Source organism: Apostichopus japonicus, chromosome 23, assembly GCF_037975245.1.
Source record: "Apostichopus japonicus isolate 1M-3 chromosome 23, ASM3797524v1, whole genome shotgun sequence".
In the NCBI taxonomy this organism is placed as follows: Eukaryota; Metazoa; Echinodermata; class Holothuroidea; order Aspidochirotida; family Stichopodidae; genus Apostichopus; species Apostichopus japonicus.
This window is the reverse complement of record NC_092583.1, coordinates 1099819-1123601: the sequence shown is the minus strand read 5'-3', so window position 1 is coordinate 1123601 and position 23783 is coordinate 1099819. Positions and strand designations below refer to the sequence as shown.

General features: G+C 37.2%; 1 protein-coding gene and 2 long non-coding RNA genes across 5 annotated transcripts in view; 1 reads left to right on the top strand and 2 right to left on the bottom strand.

Moving 5' to 3' along the window:
• Positions 1–23783, bottom strand: part of LOC139964818 (uncharacterized) — a 63034-nt gene that overhangs the window by 28425 nt on the left and 10826 nt on the right. The gene's annotated exons all lie outside the window — the stretch shown is intronic.
• On the top strand, positions 6104–22255 carry LOC139964741 (carbohydrate sulfotransferase 11-like). 3 transcript variants are annotated; one of them, XM_071966670.1, is made up of 4 exons: positions 6104–6299; positions 6683–6795; positions 20814–20914; positions 21345–22255. In XM_071966670.1, the coding sequence occupies exons 2-4, from the start codon at positions 6684–6686 to the stop codon at positions 22203–22205; spliced, it is 1074 nt and encodes a 357-aa protein (XP_071822771.1). In that variant the 5' UTR covers positions 6104–6299; position 6683; the 3' UTR covers positions 22206–22255. The 3 variants fall into 3 exon arrangements, with proteins under 3 accessions (XP_071822771.1, XP_071822770.1, XP_071822772.1); XM_071966669.1 differs by lacking the exon at positions 6104–6299 and having other exon boundaries at positions 6540–6795; XM_071966671.1 differs by lacking the exons at positions 6104–6299; positions 6683–6795 and adding an exon at positions 18622–19198.
• On the bottom strand, positions 9734–14393 carry LOC139964895 (uncharacterized). The gene is made up of 4 exons (XR_011792119.1): positions 14237–14393; positions 12707–12859; positions 11939–12057; positions 9734–11288 (listed from the first exon to the last, which is right to left on the bottom strand). It is a non-coding gene; the product is annotated as an uncharacterized lncRNA (long non-coding RNA).

Sequence of the window (23783 nt, the reverse complement as noted above, 5' to 3'; positions counted from 1 at the left end):
CATTATTTCTAGCCCCTTTCCCCCACCTTGCGCATTGGAACTATAGCTCATAGCGCTAACTTCACCCCACAATAGCTTTGGAACTGTATACACTTGCCAACTTCAACGAGGTGAAGGAAGGAAAAGAAAAAGAAGAAAGAGAGAAAAGGATGGAGTAGAAAATACGGCAAGAAAACGGGAAGAGAAAGAGGAACAGTGACAAAATTATTCGAATTTGTAAAGCATACAGCAGATATCACATCATATCAGTGAGCATGAAAATGGCGTTCCACGATAAACAGCCTCCAAAGCATGGGCGCAGATCCTGGTGAGGACAGCGGGACGCGTCCCCGCCAACCTTTTCAGTAGTGGGGACATGATATACCGTGTCACCACCAATTTGTCTTGACGAATAGCCGCATTTCAAGTTCCCCTGTATTGAACTTTGGCGCAGTTTGATCCAGCATTGTGCAAATGACATGCAGCAGTTCTCATTTTATTGTATTTTATCCACAGCTGTTAAATATAGGACGGAAATCGCATTTGTGCAGTCTATATTTGTTTTCTGGGAGAGGACCCCAGACCCATCGTATATACAAAAGTCTACTTGGATTATTTGTCCCCTGATTTTCTTTCTGCAGACGTCCATAAATTTCTCCAAACTAAATTTCTAAGCCATGAGATCTAAAACTTAAGGAGGTTTAGGAGCATCATTAGGTCTGGGAAGTGTTATTTCCGGCGATCTGGGAGGTATAATATTTGCCCAAAAAATCGTACGCTACGCGCGAACCCATGGTCGCGCTCCGCTTAGATAGTGTCATAGAACAGACACACGTCCCCACCATTATCCAAGACTGATCTGCGCCCATGCTCAAAACTGTCCATGTGTGAAGTGTTCGGTTTCGGAAATATCTGGTATATTTTTATTTCCTTCAACGAATTTTTTTAGTAGCCGTCTGAATTTTCGAAAATTCCCTAACCAACATTCTTCATCATACTTCTTCATATTCGTGCAATTTTGACCCGTCTGTTAGGGTTTGAAGGAGGTTTATCTATATCGGTTGTCCATAGATGATATTTTGTGCAACATTATGGGTATGTTTTGAAGTGATTTTATTCACGAGAATTGTGAATTTTCAAATTCTGAACAGTGGGGCTGACGGATATTGTGGGCCGCGATGAAGAATCACCTACAAAAGCAATGATCCACAGGATATGTGATGAAGTCGAACATGATGTGTGACTGGTGACAATCTTCAAAAAGGTTATAGATGAGAAAAAAAAGTATTTGGAAAAAACTTGGTTCTCAGGCAAAAGTGTACATATGGTTGGTCAGTTTCAAGCCCGAGAAGTGCCATTTCCGGTGATCTGGGGGTACCAAAACCAGAAATTTGCTTGTACGCTGCGCTGCAACCAATGGTGGCGCTCCGCTTAGATAGTAATACGCGCCCCCGGGTTAGAAAATCCTGCATACGCCCCTGGTTAAATGCAGCTTTTCAAGGCCTGGGCAGTGCCATTTACTGCAATCTGGGAGGCAATATTTGCCAAAAAATTCTTGTGCACTTCGCGCCAACTTATGGTGGCGCTCCACTTAGATAGTGAGCCAGTAGTTATGACTTTTTATTTCATCAATGGCCTGCAACCCCCCCCCCCCCCCACTTCTGACAAGAAATCTCCGCCACTGCTATACCCAACCACTTGTACATCATAATTTGGCCATTTATCTTCTACAAATAGTTATTTCATAACAACCCATGTTAAGCCCGTGTGTTATCAATAAATGGTAGATCCCTATCACCTACACTACAGGCAAATGCAGTCCTATAGCATTTTATGAAGGCATACTGTTTCGTAAAACTCATTTCGTAGACTCATTTGATGGACTCGAAGATGAAGTTGTCATTTGACGCGAAAACAAGTAATTAATCTCTCTCGCTAAAATTTAAAGATATAAGCTGCGCCGTCCGAATGGAAGAATTATCGAGGAACGCAAATTTAAATTACAACTTGACTAATAATGACGACTGCAGTTTTCTTATAAGCTATTTTGACCAGGGGCGTCACTCAGTAGGGCGTATGGTGGGTGGGTGGGACGATGATGGACCCTCTTTCCCTGGGAAATGATTTCCGTCGGATCACTGAGAAAGAGTGCAATAACGCTCGGTTTATCAAAACTGATCGGGACCGCCGAATGGTATGCTACGTATCGAGTGTTTTCTATAGGCTAGTTCCGCGAGAGTTTTAAGGTCACACTCAATCACACTGTTCGCGTTGAGATGTGTACATAGTTTGTATATTCAAACAAAGAACATTGTCTCAATTATTCCGGTTTCTTGACTAAGGCACGTCCGATCAATTTCATGTAGTTTGAAGAAAATCGGCACAGATGTTGAGGACGAGTTTTGACACAAAATGACGCTAACAAATATAGATGTGACCTTTAGCCATGTGACCTTTGACCTCAGAGCCCATGGCAACCACACATTTTGATATTTCTATGCATTCTATCGTATCTGTGAAGGATTGATGGCAATTCCATGTTTCCCCTTGGAGTTATGGCAAAAACTTGATTTTTACTCAATTTGAGCGTTCCGGAGGGATTGCGAGACACAAAATTCACCCCGGGTTCCTTGTCCTCAGGTTCAAGGAAAGTCGGGCCAGCCGTTAAGGAGTTTTTGCGACAAAGTTGTACACACACACGCATTTACGCACATCCACACACATACGGGCACGTTTTGACCCCTCCCTCTGTCATATATTTCCGGTCACCTTGAGGTACCCCACCATTGAATACAACCCCCACCCCTTCCAGGGAGTAGGTACTCAGGAAATTAGACAATATCATTGCAAATGTTGCTATGGCAACCCATTGGCGTTAACAGGTGGGGGACGGGGGGACATGTCCCCCCCCCCCACTTTCAAAAGTGGAGGGAATATCATATCATTTGTCCCACCCACTTTTCAGAGTAGTTATTAAAAAAAATCACATGCATATGCGCGATTTTCTGTTTAAGGTCAAGAAATCTGGACTCCCTGGGCCCCTGCTATCTATCACTTGCACCGTCATTTATCTCCCATTCTCCCAATATCCTAAATCTGCCCATTTAATTCGTTCGGGGGGGAGACCATTCGAAAGTGTATTGAATCTTGCACACATGTTGTTTGTATGGGTTCCAAGGGATTAGGTAAGCCATACAGGTAGATGGTGATGAGTTACTATGTTCATATCACTACCTCCAGTCCCTTGGACTGGACGGACGAATAGGGGTGTAGGGGTTAAGTAATTAAGGCTACATGTATTCGCCGGATATGGTAGATCTTTATTGTTGAGTGTCGGCTAGGCGCTACACACGCTCTGCGCGCGGTGCCTTTTTCTGATTATTATTATTAAAGTACCTGGGCACATAACAACTGACGTCTCGCACCTACATGCATGTATTATATATACCACTCCACTCATCCCGGAGGTGACGGCGCCACTTTTTCAATATTTCGTTTGAGATGGACGCTGTGTAATTTGTCTCCCTTGGTGTCAGAACGGCATCTTTCTACCAGTACTTTCTGTCGGAATTTAGTTTTGTGAGACAAAATTTCTCCTCACTGGTTCTGATGTAACTAAAAACGACTCAGGAAGGCCGTCTCCTGCGATCTAGGGGGTCTTATGTACCCAAAATTTTCTGGTACGCTACGCGCCAACCAATGGTGGCGCTCCGCTTAGATAGTATAGTGTCCCCCTCACTTTCTGAAACCTGCTGACGCCCATGTGGCAACCGACACAGCTGTATATGGTCCAACTGTAAAGGAACTACAATATCTCATCCTCTTTATGGGAGCGATGGGATAAAAATGTGTACATGACAAGATGGCCCAGTACACAAAGAAATAGATTGTGAAGTCGGAATTTAAACGTTTTATCTCTCTTATCGATTTTTAATTACGGAATTGTGACGATTATTTTCGCAGTTTGATGTTTTATATTGCTATTTCGATATTTGATCTCGAAGTACCGCTGCGTCTTATCACAAAGTTTGGACAGTCTATCTAATAATTTCGACATTCTATCTCGAATTGTTTACTTTGCACATCCAAATAGTAATGTAATAGCTCAAAAAAATGTTGATTATGCATCAGTAGGCCATGGGCGGCGATCCGTACTTCCGAGTGGGGGGGGGGGGGATATGACCTTGTTGACTATCTAAGCGTAGCGCCACCATGAATTGGCGCGAAGCGTACAAGAAAATTTTGGGATTTACAAACCCTCTAGATGGCCGGAAACGGCACTTCCCGAGGTTTCCAAGCGGCATATACCCAACTTTAAAATAGGGATATCATGTCCGAAATATCTCATAATCAGGATCCAAAATACTTTTTTTTTAATTTCGGGTGTTATTTTGGGAAACTTGCCCCGGTCAATCTTGTTTCAGGCGCTACGTTAGAATTTTCGCCGGAGAGCTCTTTTATATTTTTCGATGAAGAAAATGGCCTCATGCAGGCTATTATAGGCCTATACACATGCAATACACAATTACACATAGTTACATTCCTAGGTACCGATTGCTAGGGCATCCAGGTGAAACGTGTATTAAGCATTGCCCTGGTAACATGAGATTCTCAGCGGTTCGAGGGAACGTGTACGTGTGTAGGCCTACTATAGGGCCTATATGAATACTATGAGGGTGCATATATGTACTATATATATATCAATACCGTGGGCGCAATAATACATTTTGTTGTTATAGGGCCAATGAAGCCTACAGTCAACTATTCTTGCTTTATAAAGACGGTTTATTTGAAAAGATCGCACTGCGTTTATGGTAGGCGAGAAATGAAGCTAAAAAAGAGCCTTACATTCACGATGATGCATAAATGTAGGCATGAAAATATTCTTATCCCTGGCATTTGGTGGGGGGGATATGGTGTATTACATCCCCTCCACCCATTTTCATGGGGGGATATATCCCCCCTCCCCCCCCCCCCCAGGATCGCCGCCCATGCAGTAGGCCATATCCTATAATTTCGTTTAGTTGAAAGTGAAATTGAAAGTTGCTATTTAAGATATTGCGACATGAAAAAGCAAAATTTCAATGGATTGTGGGAATTTGTGGCAATCATGAAGTTATAAAATGGATCACTGGTTTACAAAGACATTTGATCGCTTTGCCTTTCATTTCTTTCATCGGGCAAAGAATTTTCTTATTTTGATTACTTCCTTTTCAATATTACAGTCGCTTTACTTTGTCTTAGTATAAACTAGCTTAAACTTAGTATGGCACATGTTGTTTCACTTACAAACGACAAAGATATAGTAACATGCGACGTTTGTTTTGGTAATTTACGCAGAAATTTCAAAAGAGTTCGTTTTCGTGACATCCATGCATGCTTCGATCGAGAATACGCATCGCTTATCCACATTCAAAAATAAGCAAACTCATTTATTTCTGTTTAGACATTTCTTTTGCGTAAAACTCGTCTCATTAAGTTGGCCACTTTAACCGTGACCTAAACGCTACATCGTCTCCACTGCACGTTAAACTGTGTGAATGTGAAAAAGTTGGCGGCGATATGCTGCTCTATTACTATTAGATCGTATAGAGATGGTCACTATGGGAATTGCTATTTCTCGCTTAATTACGGAGATGTTTGTTGTTCATCGTGCAAGAGGGAATGTGCCAATTTTTGGTTAGAGAAATCATTATGAATATAGAAGAGCGAGATTTGAGACCAGTTGACCTCCTCAATTTCTGAAAAACAATATATGAATACGCCACACGTAATGTGCAAATAGTCATCTTCGGAATATAACTCTAATTACAGCGTAAAATTCATTACGGACGACGACGACGGTGGACGATTAAACTTGCCAGCGAAGAGCCAAATTCCTCAAAAACTTGAGAGGTTTGTCACGCGGATGTAAGCGATGTAATGCAATTTTCAATCATCGAAGCGGAACACTGCAGATGCAAAACATGTCATAATGAGAGAGCCTTTGCGTCGACTTGTATAGTGTAGACTGCATGAGAAAACCTGTTATTGAATTAAAACTGTGGCCGTGCGGACGTATAGGGGCACTCTGTAGATATATTATTAACGGTATTTGTCAATTCTGAACGTATATGTATGGTATGTCAAATGATACGCAATATATTTGTTTCAGTGTAACGAATGTATGACACTAGAACGGATGGTCTTCCGTGATGTCACTTGACAACAACGCTAAACCCCGTGTATCAAAATATTAAAAATATATATATATAATTTACAAGGGTTTTAGAAGTCAGACTTCATGGAAAACGGACTTTTGATCCAATCGCCACCAAAAGGTCAGTGACTACAATGTTAATATTATATACAACATACCGTAATATCCGGTACATAAAATTCAATATATATATATTTATATATATATACATACATATGTACATATCAATAGCTAGTATAATTATGTTTACTCGCTCTATACTTCAATGTATTAAGCCGATTGCAGCAGGAAGTGAACAGCTGAGCCTATTTGAGTATATTTATGTAAATATATATATACACGTAGACTACACCGTAGAAACTGTGACTCTTACTTGTATTACTGATAAGAAATAGAATTACATCGCTTGTCAACTTCCTTATAATCTGTGGTTAGTTAGCTTGTATACTTTTCATAGTGCAATAGTAAAGTCATTTTTTTTATGACATTATATAATTTATGCAGTATGAAGATGCTAACATCTTGCTCTTTATGGAGAAGACTCGCCACCGGTATCATGGTTCTAACAATCGTTGTTATCTTCTTTGCTATCCAACTACAACGCCGTGTATTACATGGTAAGTATATCGTTTCCTCGTTTTCTAGTTGCAACTCTTTATTGAAAGTTTCACTGAATATTGCATATGTTATATATAATATATACCCTATGTATATATATATATTTAATTAACAGTGCACTTGTAACAGTGCACTTGATAATACTACTGTGATGTGTAACATTAGGCAATAGATAGATATAGATAGATATAGATAGATATAGATAGAAATAGATAGATATAGATAGATATAGATAGATATAGATAGAAATAGATAGATAGAGATAGATAGATATAGATAGATATAGATAGATATAGATAGATATAGATAGATATAGATAGATATAGATAGATATAGATAGAAATAGATAGATAGAGATAGATAGAGATAGATAGATATAGATAGATATAGATAGATATAGATAGATATAGATAGATATAGATAGATAGAGATAGATAGATATAGATAGATATAGATAGATATAGATAGATAGAGATAGATAGAGATAGATAGATATAGATAGATATAGATAGATATAGATAGATAGAGATAGATAGAGATAGATAGAGATAGATATAGATAGATAGATAGATAGATAGATATAGATAGATATAGATAGATATAGATAGATAGAGATAGATATAGATAGATATAGATAGATATAGATAGATAGAGATAGATAGAGATAGATAGAGATAGATAGAGATAGATAGAGATAGATAGAGATAGATAGATATAGATAGATAGAGATAGATAGAGATAGATAGAGATAGATAGAGATAGATAGAGATAGATAGAGATAGATAGATAGAGATAGATAGAGATAGATAGATAGAGATAGATAGATAGAGATAGATAGATAGATATAGATAGATATAGATAGATATAGATAGATATAGATAGATAGAGATAGATAGATATAGATAGATATAGATAGATATAGATAGATAGAGATAGATAGAGATAGATAGAGATAGATATAGATAGATAGATAGATAGATATAGATAGATATAGATAGATATAGATAGATAGAGATAGATATAGATAGATATAGATAGATATAGATAGATAGAGATAGATAGAGATAGATAGAGATAGATAGAGATAGATAGAGATAGATATAGATAGATATAGATAGATATAGATAGATAGAGATAGATAGAGATAGATAGAGATAGATAGAGATAGATAGAGATAGATAGAGATAGATAGATAGAGATAGATAGAGATAGATAGATAGAGATAGATAGATAGAGATAGATAGATAGAGATAGATAGATAGAGATAGATAGATAGATAGATATAGATAGATAGAGATAGACATAGATAGATATAGACAGATAGAGATAGATAGAGATAGATAGATAGATAGAGAGATAGATAGACAGACAGACAGACAGACAGACAGACAGACAGACAGACAGACAGATAGATAGATAGATAGATAGATAGATAGATAGCTAGATAGATAGATAGATAGATAGATAGATAGATAGATAGATAGATAGATAGATAATCCTTTCCTTTCTATACAAGGCAAATACAGTTTCGAATCTAGTGCATTTACTTGGATATTGCATTGTATATTGTGTATTTTTGTGCAGGTTACGCCGTTGCCTAACAACACGCTACAGCTCTTTTCCCTTCAAGTTACGGCTAATACAGCATATTAACATATATTGTCTATAATTCCCCTTCATCTTATACCCCATCTGAAACCAATCAAATTTGTAGTAAACAAGTCATTCGTAACGTGTCTATCCACACAACGGGGGAAAAATGAAACATTTCCTATGATGTTCCACTTAAAAGATAAAAGAAGACTGACAACAAGTCTCAGGCCGCAATTCATAGCAAGCAGGAGAGTACATTTTGTCATAGCAACCAAAAAACACAGAACCAATACATTTGACGACGGTGTTTAATTGCCACTACTTTGAATGAGTTCAATTCTCTTCTTTTCTGCCTTTTCTTATTCCCTTCTCTATGACTTTTATTATACAGCAAGACATGCTGTATATACACTTCTAGTACAATGAACGCCTATGGTTCTATCGTGTGAAGAGGTAATACAAATAACAAGAAATAGCTCTCTCTTTCTTCTCTGTTGTAGCATTTTCTACAGATGAAATTTTATATTCATGCGAACATCATAAAATGAGTTTAGTTCTTTCATAAGTAAAACACAAGGAGGATGTGCGATTTGAAAAAAAATGATCATAATAATTTGTTATTGCGAATTGTTATTGCCAGAAGATGTTCACTTTAAATAAGAAACAGCAGCAACGTGGTTTTGCCAGCTGTTTTAAGGAGGCTTGTTTAGTTATGTCTCATTATGTTTATGCAGATTTCTACAAATGTTAACGTCTGTAATAATGTTCAACGAATCTTAATGAGGCCGCGTATAAGGTAGTCTTATTTAAAACACAGTACCATACACTCTAAAAAAAAGCCCTGGTTAAAATACACCAGGATGGGGTCAAAATGTTGCCAGGTTCCGGGTCAATATGCCACCTACACAATCCTGGTCAACTTGACCAGGAAATCCTGGTCAAATAAGCTTCACCAAGATCCTGGTTAATTTGTGACCAGGATTAATGGTCAGTTTGTGACCAGGATTAATGGTCAGTTTGTGACCAGGAATAATGGTCAGTTAGTGACCAGGGACAATGGTCAGTTTGTAACCAGGAAAAATGTCAGAGGTTTAACAAATTACCTGGTTCTTTATCCATAGCATAATCAGGGTTTTATTCATTATTTTATGAGACATCATTGTCAGATTGTAAATCCCACCTCTTTATCAAATAACCTAGGCACAGGACAAAACACAGCCTATAGACTTCCCTGGATAATGCATAACAAAAGCATTGTAATGTGGCGTAGAACATATTCGGAACAACAAACTGAAACGCCAACAAGTAAATACGTGTACAAAATTTAAACAAGTACAAAAAGTAGAGGGTGTAACTATCTATTTGAAAACATCTTTAGTAAAACTTCAATAAACAAATAGTAAAACATGAATGTAAACGTAAGAGAATGTTTGATGGCAAGTGGTGTAAATATATATAGTATAATCAGGCAAATGCATTCGAAGAATGAGAGGAATAATGGACGGATATAAAGAAGGTAAAACTTTTACTAGTGTTTGCATCATATTAATAAGTAAACATGTAAACTTTAAAACAACATTATGGCAAGTGTTTCACATACTTAAAGTACAGCTATTACTACTAAAAAAATAAAGCTAAAATTACTACAAAAAACATGGATAGCACACATGGTGAAAGATTTGAAGTTTAAAGTAAGCATATAACTACAATTAATTACTTTTAAAACTTTTTAAGGAAAATAATGTTGTACTACCGCCTTTAGTCATCTTTTCTTAAAATATTCCAGCAGGAGTTGAATAGGGAAATCTTTTGAACTGCTGAAAAGGTTTAGTCATTATTATTCAAAACCCATAGAGAGCAATCAAATACAACGTAGGTTTCTTATACTATGATGAACCATACATGAATTTCGCATCACATGTAATTTTTGTGCTACAAGGATGTCAGATGTTGACCTTTGTTCCTTTTTGACATGGAACAATGAAAATTATGTACTTCAAACAAGTTTCGATTTCAGTATGATTTAATCATAGATCGAACTACTCATAACGGTTTCAGTTTGTCAAATGACCCTTTATTCCATGAACAGCAATACCATGTCTATGAAGTTTAAAATATACAACTAATTTTGATTTATCATGCTATGAGTGAAAATAAAAGTGTTAACAAAATTGTTCATGAACTGAAAAGTCTTGTCTATGTAAAACAAAAAGTATTATAAAGGACTAGAGGAGAAACTTGATGGACTGACCTGTCCCTAAGGTTGAACAATGAATACTAACTGAATGCATAGTTCTGGTTTTTGACAGATAAGTACACACAAATTAAAAGCAACTTTACGATGTATTGAAAACTTAAAAACCTGTATGTATGACTGTAGATTCCTCTTGGAGACTGGTTGGAAGAATTGCTACAAATGTTGACAAAGATAGGCCAACTATGGTACTGTAGATAGGAAGAAAAGTTATAACAAAGGAATGATATCCATGGCAAGTTTCCACATGTCACAAACCATTACAATAAAAAAGAATGAACAATAGTTGGAGATAAGTGATGATGTTTCAAGCTTCTGGCATCAGTCATCCATTCCTGCTTTCAATGCAGCCCTCATTGCAGTCACGGCAGGTGATGTTTTCGATTTGACTTTAGTGTCCAGTCCGTATAGAACCTTCTGGACAAACTCCCATGTGACCACACATTGCCATAGTGGATAGTGAAGGTCTAATACATATAACAACTTGAAGCAAACATCAAGAGCCTTTAGTAGGGTCTGCTGCTCTAATCCATGCCCATCTGCCACAACAAAAATTTAATGGGCAGCATCCCGATTAGCCATTATTAAGACAAAAGGCTGGTGGTTGTCAACTTCCTCCAAGTATTTGGGCATGTTGGTGCCAACCTTCAAAAAACAGAAAAAAAGCAGATTTAAATACACACTTCCTGGAAAAGAACACTTTGAAAAGTTTGAAGGTATGCTGCATTGGCCCCAAATATGCCAGATATTCAAATATGGTCACCTTCGGGCAAAATTTTAAAGTCTTTAACCACCCTGGAAGAAATTTACCTCACAAGACATTCAGTCATCTTTTTAAAAAAAGTAACTAGTCATGTCTATAAACAGACATGCAACCTTGTCTGTTGTAGCCTTATTTTTGGAAGTTCCTTTTTTATCCTTTAAAACAATAAAAAAACTTGGAAAATAAGTCCATTAGGAGAGTTCGTTTACAACTTTAAACAAGGGAAGCTCCCCACTTTACCAGTTCCCACTACTGCCAGTACTATAAGAAAAAAGAAAAAAACATTTTACAGCGTAAAACTGCCAGTACTATAAGAAAAAAAAAAAAACATTTTACAGCGTAAAAGAGCATCATGAAAGACTGGTTGCAAAGACCCAATTGGTCGAAGATACTGCATAGTCACTGCAATTTTCACAGCTGATAGTGTGTTTCACTACAAACTCATCAGTCTGCATGTCAATTGTTACAAATAACAACTGTTTCATTGATTTGTGACAACTTGAGTGTTACTGTAGAAGCCATAATAACTTACAGGTTGAAGATCCACAAAGGATTTCATCGCATCATCAATGCTGCACCTCTTCTTCCCATTTCTCCCAGATGGTAAAATGCAGGGCAACAAATTAAATCCAATGTTACTCTTATTTTCATCTGAAAAATACAGAAAATGCAGAAACCAATCTTTGAATAACTACTTCAGTTTTAAATAATGTTGACTCCGTTTTGCTTATCACACAACGCAAACTTCAGCTTGTGCATTTCTTACCTTTCTGTCAGCTGCAAACACCATTAGTTAATGTTTGAACGCTGCAACATACATGTATGTTGCAGCCTGCCAAAACACATCTACACACATGTGTACAAACAAATATATGTAAATAGACCTGTATCTAGTTTCCCAACACAAGATTAAGATGTCATATAGCAGAAGAAGGAATATTAACATAATTTTGGGAAACATGCGGGTTAACATATTTTGGCATATGTTAACCCGTATTGTTCAGAGTCATAAAGTGACTTCATGCATCATCTTCACAGTGATTACTACTTTAATACATTGATTAACAATAGTTGAACAACAGCAAGTGTTGTCCTTTGGTGTACAATGTGTGCATCAATATCAACTTGGATCTACTGGTTTTGACTACATTACTGCTGTTTGTTATATTATAAAATCTTAAAGCTCCAATTTGAACTTCTCTCTGAAAGTATATTACATAAACAACTAAAAGCAATCAAACTATCAATGCAATTGCATGATATCTTGTTGAAATATGTTATGATAGCAATATGTACATACCAGAATCAAGCCTGTTTGATTTTACGTTGAGATATGATTGCCACTTTCTCTGCAGATCTGCATACTGCAAAACCTTTTCAACGAAGGGCAAGGTCCACTGCATGAAAATGTTATCTGCAACATTAGGATTAATTCTGCGAAATCCATCTCATTCTTAAAAAGAGAGGAAGAGAGAAAATGCAACACCTTCATACATGGGTTGTACAAGATATATGAAGCCTAGGAAGAAGTTCTGTTCAATGTTCCACCCACCTATCCACCTTTCATTCATCCGTATATCTTAACACAACACATATTTAGTCAAGGGAGAATGACAAAAAAATGTGTACTTTCTTTTGAGGGACAAGGGGACCTGTGAAGTTAGGTTGTCATAGCAAATGGGCTAATTTTTTGGGGATAAGCCTCTCAATTGCAATGTTGGATATTACTGGGTTGATTAATGGTTCAGTGGGAGGCCTGTTGTTATATTATTATTGGCCTGACACATACTGTAGTATAGTCAGTATTGCGAAGTTCGCCATACTGCGAAGATCGGCCACCCTTAAGAAATACACGATTTCACCATGAAAATCTACAGGAAGAGTCAAATTTCACCAAAAAGTACGAAGCTACAGTTATTTTCTCTCCAAAATGACCCGTGTTCAAGAAATTACTTACATATTTGTCAATAAAATGACGAAGATCTATGAAGTCTGTTATAATTACTGAAAAAGCAACTGCGCCCCCAATTTTATCACCATCGCCACACTGTGGGTTGCGCGTCCGAACTTCGCAATACTCTAGCAAGAAATACCAGTTCCACAATCACGAAGAATCTTCTTGCAAAACAACGTGAAAACAGTTTGCAGGAAAGAAAGTTTGGCCGTGTATCGTACTATAACAAAATTCTCCCACCATATGAAGTATATTTTCAAATGATTTATACCAGAAGATTTAGTTTTGGGGTGTTTTAAGTCTTAAGTGGCCGAACTTCGAAGTCACCATCCTACTAGCCTAACTTAGTAACAATTAACAGTGGGGACTAACATTAGTATACGCTTAGCCATTAGTATCAGCAGGCCTAGCCTAATACTGTTAGGATATGCGTAGCCTATGCACAAGCTAAAGAGAGTTGCAATCGTGATATGGTAGTTGCTACAGTAGGCTAAATTTCTGTCGTCAAATTTTGCGAAAACAAACAAGAGTTACCATTTTTAGTGGCGGTTCGCTCCTTTTTACAGGGCGGCATAAGTCACAGCAACTGGTTTAATGTAGGTCTAGCCTTGGCATTGTCTGCATTATATTAGCCTTCGAACAGGACTGTGCAAAATTTAAGGTACTAAAGTAAAGCACAGCCATGTTCGACAGCTAGCAATGTGTAGGCTTATCCATTGCTAGACCTGTCATAACGTTGGGCCTAGCCCTTTCACTAAGTCAACTTAGTGTTAGCCCACTTTATTGGCCTACCGAACGTCTGTTAAGACAATCGCACGTATTTCAAAGAAAATAGGTCAAACCTTTCTGCATCACAATAATCAAAACAAACTTTACCTTCAAATATATCATTCAGTGATGATAGATTCCATTCTGCTAATTTTTCTTTGACAAACTCATCCATGGTTTCTGGCCTGACCGACACTGTGCTCGTTACGAAAATCCTGCGAAGTTAGCATGTCAATTACGTCACTGAATTCAACCAGGAAAGTAGTTAAAAGTTAGAGCGTGATAAAATTCAAATCAGGCTAACCAGGATACGGGTTGGCTGCTAATATTTTAACCCCAATGGTGTCACTTTGAGGTATCCAGGATTATTTCACCAGGACGTTTTTTAGAGTGATATATACCTTTTAATTGTTTTCACGGTGATTAGTTGGGTTACTTTCATACTTTGCCTCCATCTTGTCGTTAAATTAATAAAGGGGACCATTAAACATCATCGTCAAGAGAGCATATAAAGGTCATCATTCTTAATAACTTCATTTATTATGATTGCTAGGGAATTCTAGATCATGAATCAGAATACATAATGGTCACATGTGGATGGCCTAATTTATCGAACACATCAATGGCAGCTGTAATACATGATTTTTTGGGAAATGAATATTGTGTTTGCGTTAATGCCGCAGATGGCACACAACGATAAAGACGGACAGATGAGTTCTGGTGTGATTTATATGTATATATATTCCTATGCATATGCACATCACATGCATATACGTGTGTGTGGGTGTGTGCATTTGATATACATATGCCTATTGGTTATACATATCTACAGCATATGTATATGCATATATGAGAATATGTATGTAGGCCTATGTATGTATTTTAGATCCTCCTGCAAGCAAGAACTCGCGAAAAAGCCTCATTGGCTTATCAAAGCCGCAAGCTGACCGAAGTCAGTCTCTTAGATTCATATTTAACGTCCATGATTATGAATTGTCAACAACTCTGTAACTGGACGACATATTTTAATCTTGGAGTGATTCGAACCTTATGAATATGAATATGTATACAGATATGCATATTCATATGGATATATACAGTCTTGTTCAAATGTCTCCTTCAATACAAACCCAATGCTACTTCTACCAGAATACCTTTTGTGATGACACAAATGAATACAAAAACCCATTTATAAAACAAGTGAAAAATAATGCAAATTCGTGATATTAATATTCATCCCCAAGTTATTGCTAGAAGACAACCTCAAAATTTACTCAGAATTTTCTTGAGAAAAGTTAGGACCGAATCAGGTCATAACACTAGACGAATGTTTTAGTAAATGATGATTGGAACTATTTTATATGCGATGTCAACTCAACGGTTGAGTTGGTTGAAAGCGATTGATTCAATTTTTACATACACCGTCGGGGGTTCGCCTGTTTGGCTTGTATGATATGCGTCTTCGAGCACATTAGTATATAGCCTTGACTTAACGTTCTTATTTTGACTTTTGACAAATTTATGGGTCCCCCCGTAATGGTTAATATTGATGGAATGTGGAGCAGTCGGAGGGGTGGGGGAGTGGGCGGAGGGGGGGGGGGGCGGACGAGGCAAATGAGTAGCTAGTCACGTGGTCATGTTAGATGAGAGAAGTTTACTGTCCCTATCGTGTTTTAATAGTTCTCTTCTACATTTCATTACAATATCTGTCAGATTCGTGCTTTGCCAATCTTAAATAATTAATTTCATTTTTTTTTTTTGGTATTGGTGGTTGGGAATGGTCAGGAGAAGAAGAGAGATGATGTGGGGGACCGTTTCAATGGCAATGGTTGATAATTATTCCGAACGACCCACCAAAATCCCATAGTTACCATTCAGATACGGAAGTGGGGCTTGGGGTGGGGTTGGTTGTAGAAATATTATCAGAATCATGACGTTGCGTAAGAATTCAACAGATACAAGAGACTTCAAAGTAACTTATACTTTATTTTTGTGTCCTATTTTTTTTTTTTTTTTTTTTTACCACTTCATCACAGATATACTGATCCTTCCTAAAGCCATCCTTTTGTTTTCGATATCTCCAGACGATCTTAACGGCTTCTAGCAGATGAATAACATGGAACGTATTAAAACAGACTTCTGTTTTGAGAGGCATTAAGATCAATGGAACGTGCAATTATCAGTTATAGTACAATATGCATAATAGTTGATGAAGATGCGTTAGACATGTGTGAAAGTATGTTCACCCAGTGACCTACACGAAAATGTTGACACTTTAGGAATGGGGGAGGGGCATGGGACGGTAGGCGTGGTCGGGGATGGATGGTGTGGGTGTGGAGGTAAAATCGCATACGTTTGCAAGTTTCAGGAAAAGGAACTGTTTTGGATCAATGAAGTAGAATGTGTATGATAAATAGTTTAGTGTGTTAAACAATAACAGCATGCAGGTTAAGATCCATGCATCAGATCATGTGTGAACGGTATACACAGTAGATCCTTCCACAAACATGACCAGGATATCGACTGAAGACAAGCAAATAATATCAGAAGATTTGATTAATTTCCTTATGTCATAAATATTGGGCAGTACGAATTTTACAGATCAATGTTACAAACATTCCCAAAGGAAACCATGCGTATGCCCATAGAGAAGAGCGTTCCAATCTCAGTATAGTATATGCATTCAATCTTGATAAGGAAGATTAAAAGTCTCTTTGAGGAACTATGCCATCAGGATGTAGAGATCTACGAAAATTGGCAGTCGACCATACTTGGCGCAATGCAGAATATATGGTATGCAACACAAGGTTTGGAAGCAGTCTATACTTATTCTGGCTGGAGTTTTCTATAGAGTGCTGTTTTGGCTATCGGGTTATATGGGTGTCGCTCGTTTGCGAAGGCTGGACTTAACTTGTGGAATAAGCTTCCGACAGCCTTAAAGAAGTCCAAAATGCTGCTACTTTTAAGAAGCAATTAAAACACTACTTATTTGTCAATGGCTCTGATTTCAGCCAGAATCTCGACCAGGTTTAACTTTTGTATCGTTACTTTGAGATTCATTTATTTGTTTTCCAGCACAGCAGTGCACACAGTTTTCTGTATAGAAGTTGTGCTTATAAGCCTTTATTATTATTACTATATTACAGCCTGTCTTTTATAATGGTTGTGGAGATAACCCCAGTAGAAAGTATGTTTCTCTCATGTCAAGAGTGTGGACTACAGTTACATATCTATGTTGCATTAAGTTTTATTAGCGTTTGTGTCAACTGTTTCACTAGCGTATGATACGACTAGTCTTAAAATACAACTATTGACAGCTTTGAAATGAAGATAGACTTATGAAACTTGTCAGTCCTCTGAAGTCCTCTTAATGACCTAATTTGAAATCACTAACTTATACGTCATTCAACTTCAACACGTGGTTAATAGTTGAAGACCACATGCTAAACAGACGGGAGTTAGACACAAAATTGATGGCGCTCTCCGCAACAAGGAAAAGTATTTCCATTGTGTGATAGGTACCTATGGGTGGTCGCAAAATATTGCTTAAATTGTCGACGTAATGTAGAAGTCCACGAAATGGCTCACTTTTTACCATAGAATGTCGACCAAACTATACATTTAGCTATATATATATATATATATATATATATATATATATATATATATATATATATATATATATATATATATATATTGCATTAACATAAAGTCTGTTCAAAGTATCTCTTTCGAGATCCGGCTTTAGGAATCACAAATGATTTCGAGTTGGTTAGCATCATGTTTGATCTCTAGAGTAAGGCCAAATATGTCACCAAAAACAGAACTAGTTTTGTTCGGTACAGGTGACAAACGCCTACAGTGGAATTACGACCTTCCTTACCGGTTTCGAACCTCTGGACATGCAATCAGCGTCCATAGCCTAGTGGTTAGGGTGTCCGCGTACAGAGCGGAAGTTTTTTTTCACTGTTCTTAATTTTCCAACTCATTACGATTTTCATTTATATATATGTATATATAAATATATATATATATCCCACTGGGACCTTCGTCAGCAATACTTGGCAGTCGAATGAAAAGTACAAAATGTAACACAATGAAAGTACCGAAAATTCCAAAATATTTTCTCAAACTTTACTCCTTATTTGTCAATTTATGAGTCATGTGTTATTTCTCTGGTTTTCTCTAATAATAATTTCTTTTGGAGTATGATAGCCTATATATCTATATCTATCTATCTATATATATATAGTTATATATATATATACATATATATATATGTATGTATATATATATATATATATATATATATATATATATATATATATATATATATATATATATATATACATATAGATATGAGACTAGTGTAGTTTCACGCGTTGAGCGATCATCAGCTTGGTTTCTATAACTCGTCAATCGATTTTTTTACCAAGTTTAGCTAACGATTGATATGAACGCTTCCGTGTGGAATGCTTCGACAGATGTATGACCTTCCGAGGTTCATAGTAGTCATTGTTTGTAAAATACCAAAACCAAATATTACCACTACAGCAAGCGCAACGACCATTCTGTTGTGCATTATCGAGCGTTGAATTCATAATAATTCATAATACCACTAGCGAAACAGCGTGGGCTTCAAACACTTTTAAGTTCTGCGTGGATGTTTTCCTTTATTAATTGAAAACTGCTGGAAGAAAACAACGACGAATAATAGTTCGCGCTTCATTTAATCTACAAATACGTTGTTTTCTTCTAGGCTCATGTGTTTGTTTTTATCTGTTATGCTGTTACATAATTATTTCAACGCAGTGGATTCGCTTTGGAAATTACACATGCTTGTTTAGTTCGGGGACAGTGTGCGTAGTTTTGTTGTTTTCGTGCAAATATTAAAGTGGATATAGGTCTGTGTTGAGAGATGCATGATTGGACAATTTGGAAACGTTTCACTTGAATGAAAGTACGATATGGCTAGTATTCGTTACATGAGACGCTCCAAAGCCGTTCGGAGTTTAACTTTAATTATGTGCATGTCAGTGGTCACATTAATTTATACTGCTGTCTCAATTGGTGAGTCTTACAATTGCATTGTTGTTGAAGGGGAGGGGAAGGGGGGGGGGGTGGGAAGCAGGTAGTCGTGGAGAGGGTGTTATCGCAGGTGAATTATTTTCTGTGATGTGAGGCTAAGTATTTGTGTTAATATCATTATAATAATAATTTTAAATTATTATTATTATTATTTTTACTATTATTATTTTTGTCCCTACCACTGGAGAATTTGATTTATTGTAGGTCACGTGCAATGTGTATTTTGAACCATTTTATCGCCCAATTATGTCTAAAAGCACAGATATCGCACCAGCAACCACACAATAAAGCTAAAACTGCAAGGATGTTTTAAATGGATATTAATTAGCAGGCAAAAGGTTATAAACACATAGATCTCTCACTGAGATTCAAGGGCTAACCAATTCATTGTGAATGTTACATGGTTTAGTCAAAGGGAGTGACAAAAAGTTACAGCTATTTTAACGGTGTGAATGTTTTCCCCATGATTCAGGGTTTTTCGTATAGTCGGTTATTATCTAATATTTGCTTTTTATATAGCGCTTTATACCAGCGATAGGTCTCAAAGCGCTTTACAGACGTTATATTACCCCTGGTCAATGATAACTTGTCGCAGAGACAATCCCTCCAATCGGCAGCAGTTATATACTGCGCCCAACGACAAGTTACCTCACAGGTACCCATTTAACCCCTGAGTGAAGAGAGGCAAGTGAGATAAAGCATCTTGCCCAAGGACACAACGTAATGAACTAGGCAGGAATCGAACCAGCAATCCTTGGATCACGAGTCCGACGCCTAAGCCAATTGGCCACCACGCTCTAATATGTTTTATTTTCTTTTCTATTCCCATTCTTTTTTATCTTTTCGACTGCATTATTGGCAAAGACCGATAAATGTTTCCAAGGAACATGATTAGACTACGCTGGCCGAACACTAAATAATATTATACCCACGGCTAAAAGTATATACTTTTAATGATAATAAGCGCAGTATCCCTCTCGATTTTCACGGCTAAGAACATGAATGGGATCTGTTCCCCTTTTCAAAAGACTTGTGATACTTACCTGACATGACACCGTCACGGTGCGAAAGGGGAGGGGGGGGGGCGGTGGAGGTAGAAGCAGGGTGGCAGAGAAATAGGATTAGTTCTGTGAAACTATTTTGTTTTTCGTCCCACGCTCTCCTATATCTTGGGTGATCTCTATTATGAATGATGATGTTTTGAATTATTTGAAGCCTATACTATGGATTTCATCTAAATGCAATTCTTTGGAAGAAATATTTTTTTTTTCTTCTGTAGGTACATGACTGTCATACATAGTCAGCTTAATTGCTAATTTGAAAAACAAAATCATATCTTTGTGACATGAGGATTTTGTTTTGCCCTAACGATGCAGACAATGTCCACCGTTGGTGCGGAATCGGTTTTGGCCACCAGACTAAGAAAATGGAAACTGGATGGGGGTAGGAAAGTGATGGCCCTACCCCCCTTCCCCGCCATCTGCGTCGCAATTGCTCTATCCCTGCCTAATTATACGAAACAAACGATATTTGTTGTTAAAAATGCACACAAAGCTTTTATTAGCAATTTACTTCTTTGTATTCCTTTCTCTTTCAGCTCGTTCGCCGGAACAAGGGACATTTCACTCCGTTTTGGCAGGAAACCCGTCTGTAGTGAAGGTGCCATCAAAAGTGGACGGTTACGACATGGTCCCATCGGTAAGTCTATATCATGATGGCTATCTATCTATATTTTATATTGCTTTTTGTCTGTCAACAACGTCAGATAGGTACATCGATCTATCTATCTCTATCTATCCATCCATCCATCCACCCATCCATCCATCTATTGTCAATATCTGGCATATGTCTGTCCGTCCGTCCATCCATCCACCGATCAATACGTTCATCTATAGGCCTTCACATATGTATGTGTGTGAACTAGTATATAGCCTTTGTAAAAAGTATGGAGGGGCCAGCGATTTATGATATGTAGCCGGCCAATGACTGGGACCGTGGGACGTTCCCAGGGCCCGACTTGGCACATCATACCTCTGCGAAACGCACAGTATCGAAAATGTTCAACGTCATGCATCTTTCGCTTACAAATGACGTGCTTCTTTTTTCCTTTTCTTTAATTTACCATTAGGATACATGCAACGATAAATGTCAGGATGCGATTCAAGCAAATCGATTGAGGAAAGCAGCCGAAGTTTGCAGTCAAGTTGATAATTCAAAAGTTCGATCGATTGAACAATCGCTTATTGATAGGCTAGACCATGTCGTCGTTCTCGACAGGTATAAACTGTTATTTTGTTACGTTCCAAAAGTGGCCTGTACTAACTGGAAGCGAACGTTACTTATCCTTCTGGGGTTACTAGGACACGATGACGAAGTATCCCATCTAATGATTCACTCCCTTGCGATGGCAAAGCTACCCACTCTGAAGAATCTCAACACCGAAGAAGCAGTCAGACGGTTAAACAGTTACAAGAAAGTTATGTTTGTACGTGAACCGATTTCTCGATTTCTATCGGCATACCGTGATAAATTGGAAAAACCGCTCAACGCAGATTCAAGAGCGTTTAGAAGGGGTTTCAGTTCGAGAATAAAAGGAATAAACGCCGCAGAACTTGGTGTTCAGAATGCGGTAGAGTTTAATGTAACTTTCTATGATTTTATTTCTTACCTTGGGAATCCTCGTAATAAATTAGCATCTCCACCGGAAGAACATTGGCGTTCCGTTAACGAATTATGCAGTCCATGCACACTGCAATATGATTTTATTGGTCGAATGGAGACATTAGAGCGAGATCGTAATTACGTCTTAAAGCATTTCTTTGAAGTGGATCCTATTAGCTATCGACTACACACCTCAACGAACCCTACCAACAGTTCGAAGCTTCGGGACGATTACATAGCAGAAATACCCGAGAAACGAATGAGGGCGCTATATGAAAGATTTCGTATCGATTTTGATGCATTTGGCTATGCTACTCCTCTCTCCTGAGAAGAAACAGAATATTCAGAAATCACTTTACAAAAAAAAAAAAAAAATGATATATAGGCCTATATATATATATAGGCCAATATATATAGGCCTATATATATATAGGCCTATATATATATATATATATATATATATATATATATATATAGCTCCGTATAACTGTCAATGAGAGTCTTACGTTAGTACAGTGTGTAACCATGGTGCCTTGTAACTGACAATGTATTCAGAACAATCAATTTGCATTGGTATGGTAAGCCAAGCCGTGTTGATGAAATGTATATGTCACAATTGGTATGGCAGATACATACTAAATTAATAAAGCTCAACTCATCAGAGAAAATTCCACTTCACGACAGGTATCGTCAATTTAGTTTTAAAGTAATTCGTTTTGTAACTGTATAATTATTTGAGTAAAATCAACTTTTACAGTTCCTTTGAATCTCGACCAAACCTAGGTTTTTTTTAATATAAATTATATAATTGGGACATCATTTCGGATAATATTTAAAAAATTTCACATAGTTACATAAAACTTTTTTTTCAAACACATTTTATAGCATAGCAGTCCTGCAAATTAACACTATCATTTTTGGTTAGATTAATCTAGCTTTCATAAATCTCTTTATTTCTCTTAATATGAATTACCGGTACATAAACAAATATATAAAATTTCAGGAAAAATATTAGGTATCTTAATTTCGAAATTTATAACTGTATTATTTTTCAATACTGTATTTTAAGTCTGATGGAAGTTCCATTTTGAAGAAGCAAAAAAAAATGCGAAGTTGTTGTTTTCAAATGATTGCATTGACGCTTTTTAACAACTTCAAGTATGTGTTGTTTCAATAATATATTCATATTACTCATAATATATTCCACGATTGTTTCCTACTTTGATTGATGTTCTCTTTTTAGAAGAAATTACTTGGTAATTCGGAAAGACCTTTCCACTAATAAAAAAAGGAAAGAAACTACGTTTTATCAAGCTGTTTGTACAGTAAATTGCGGTATTTGTTTGTTTGTTGATGTTTACGTTAAACAAGATTTTTTGTCATTTGGACAGGGGCGTCGGAAGCTATTTGGGATTGGTACGGCAGATCAGAGTGTGGCCATCTATCGTAATTATCGGGGGACGTTTGGTAGGTCAAACTACGCTACGCGCCACCATGGTTGGCGCGTAATGGAACAAATTTTGAAAAAAGGCCTCCCAGATTGAAGGAAATGGCACTTCCCGAGGTTGAAAACAAGACCCCTGCCATGCCAGAGTAGTCACATTTAGCCTACTTGCTTGTTTCATTTTGGTTCTTTATTTTTTGCCATTTTTTTTTCTTAGTCCTACCTTTTTTTTTCTTTTTTTTTGCGCCGTGAATATTGGTCCGGCGTTCGCCGGACCGGCTCCGACGCCCCTGTTGGATAGTAAAGTACATGTTTGGAAGAATGCATTTATGCTGCAAAAATCTGGTCAAATGATGTATCACTTCAGACCACTCTCATTCATGCCTTTGGAGGGCGGAGTATTGGACAATCAGATTATTCTTGGTGCGTGAAGACGCTCTCTTTCAGGTTCAGTTATAAATT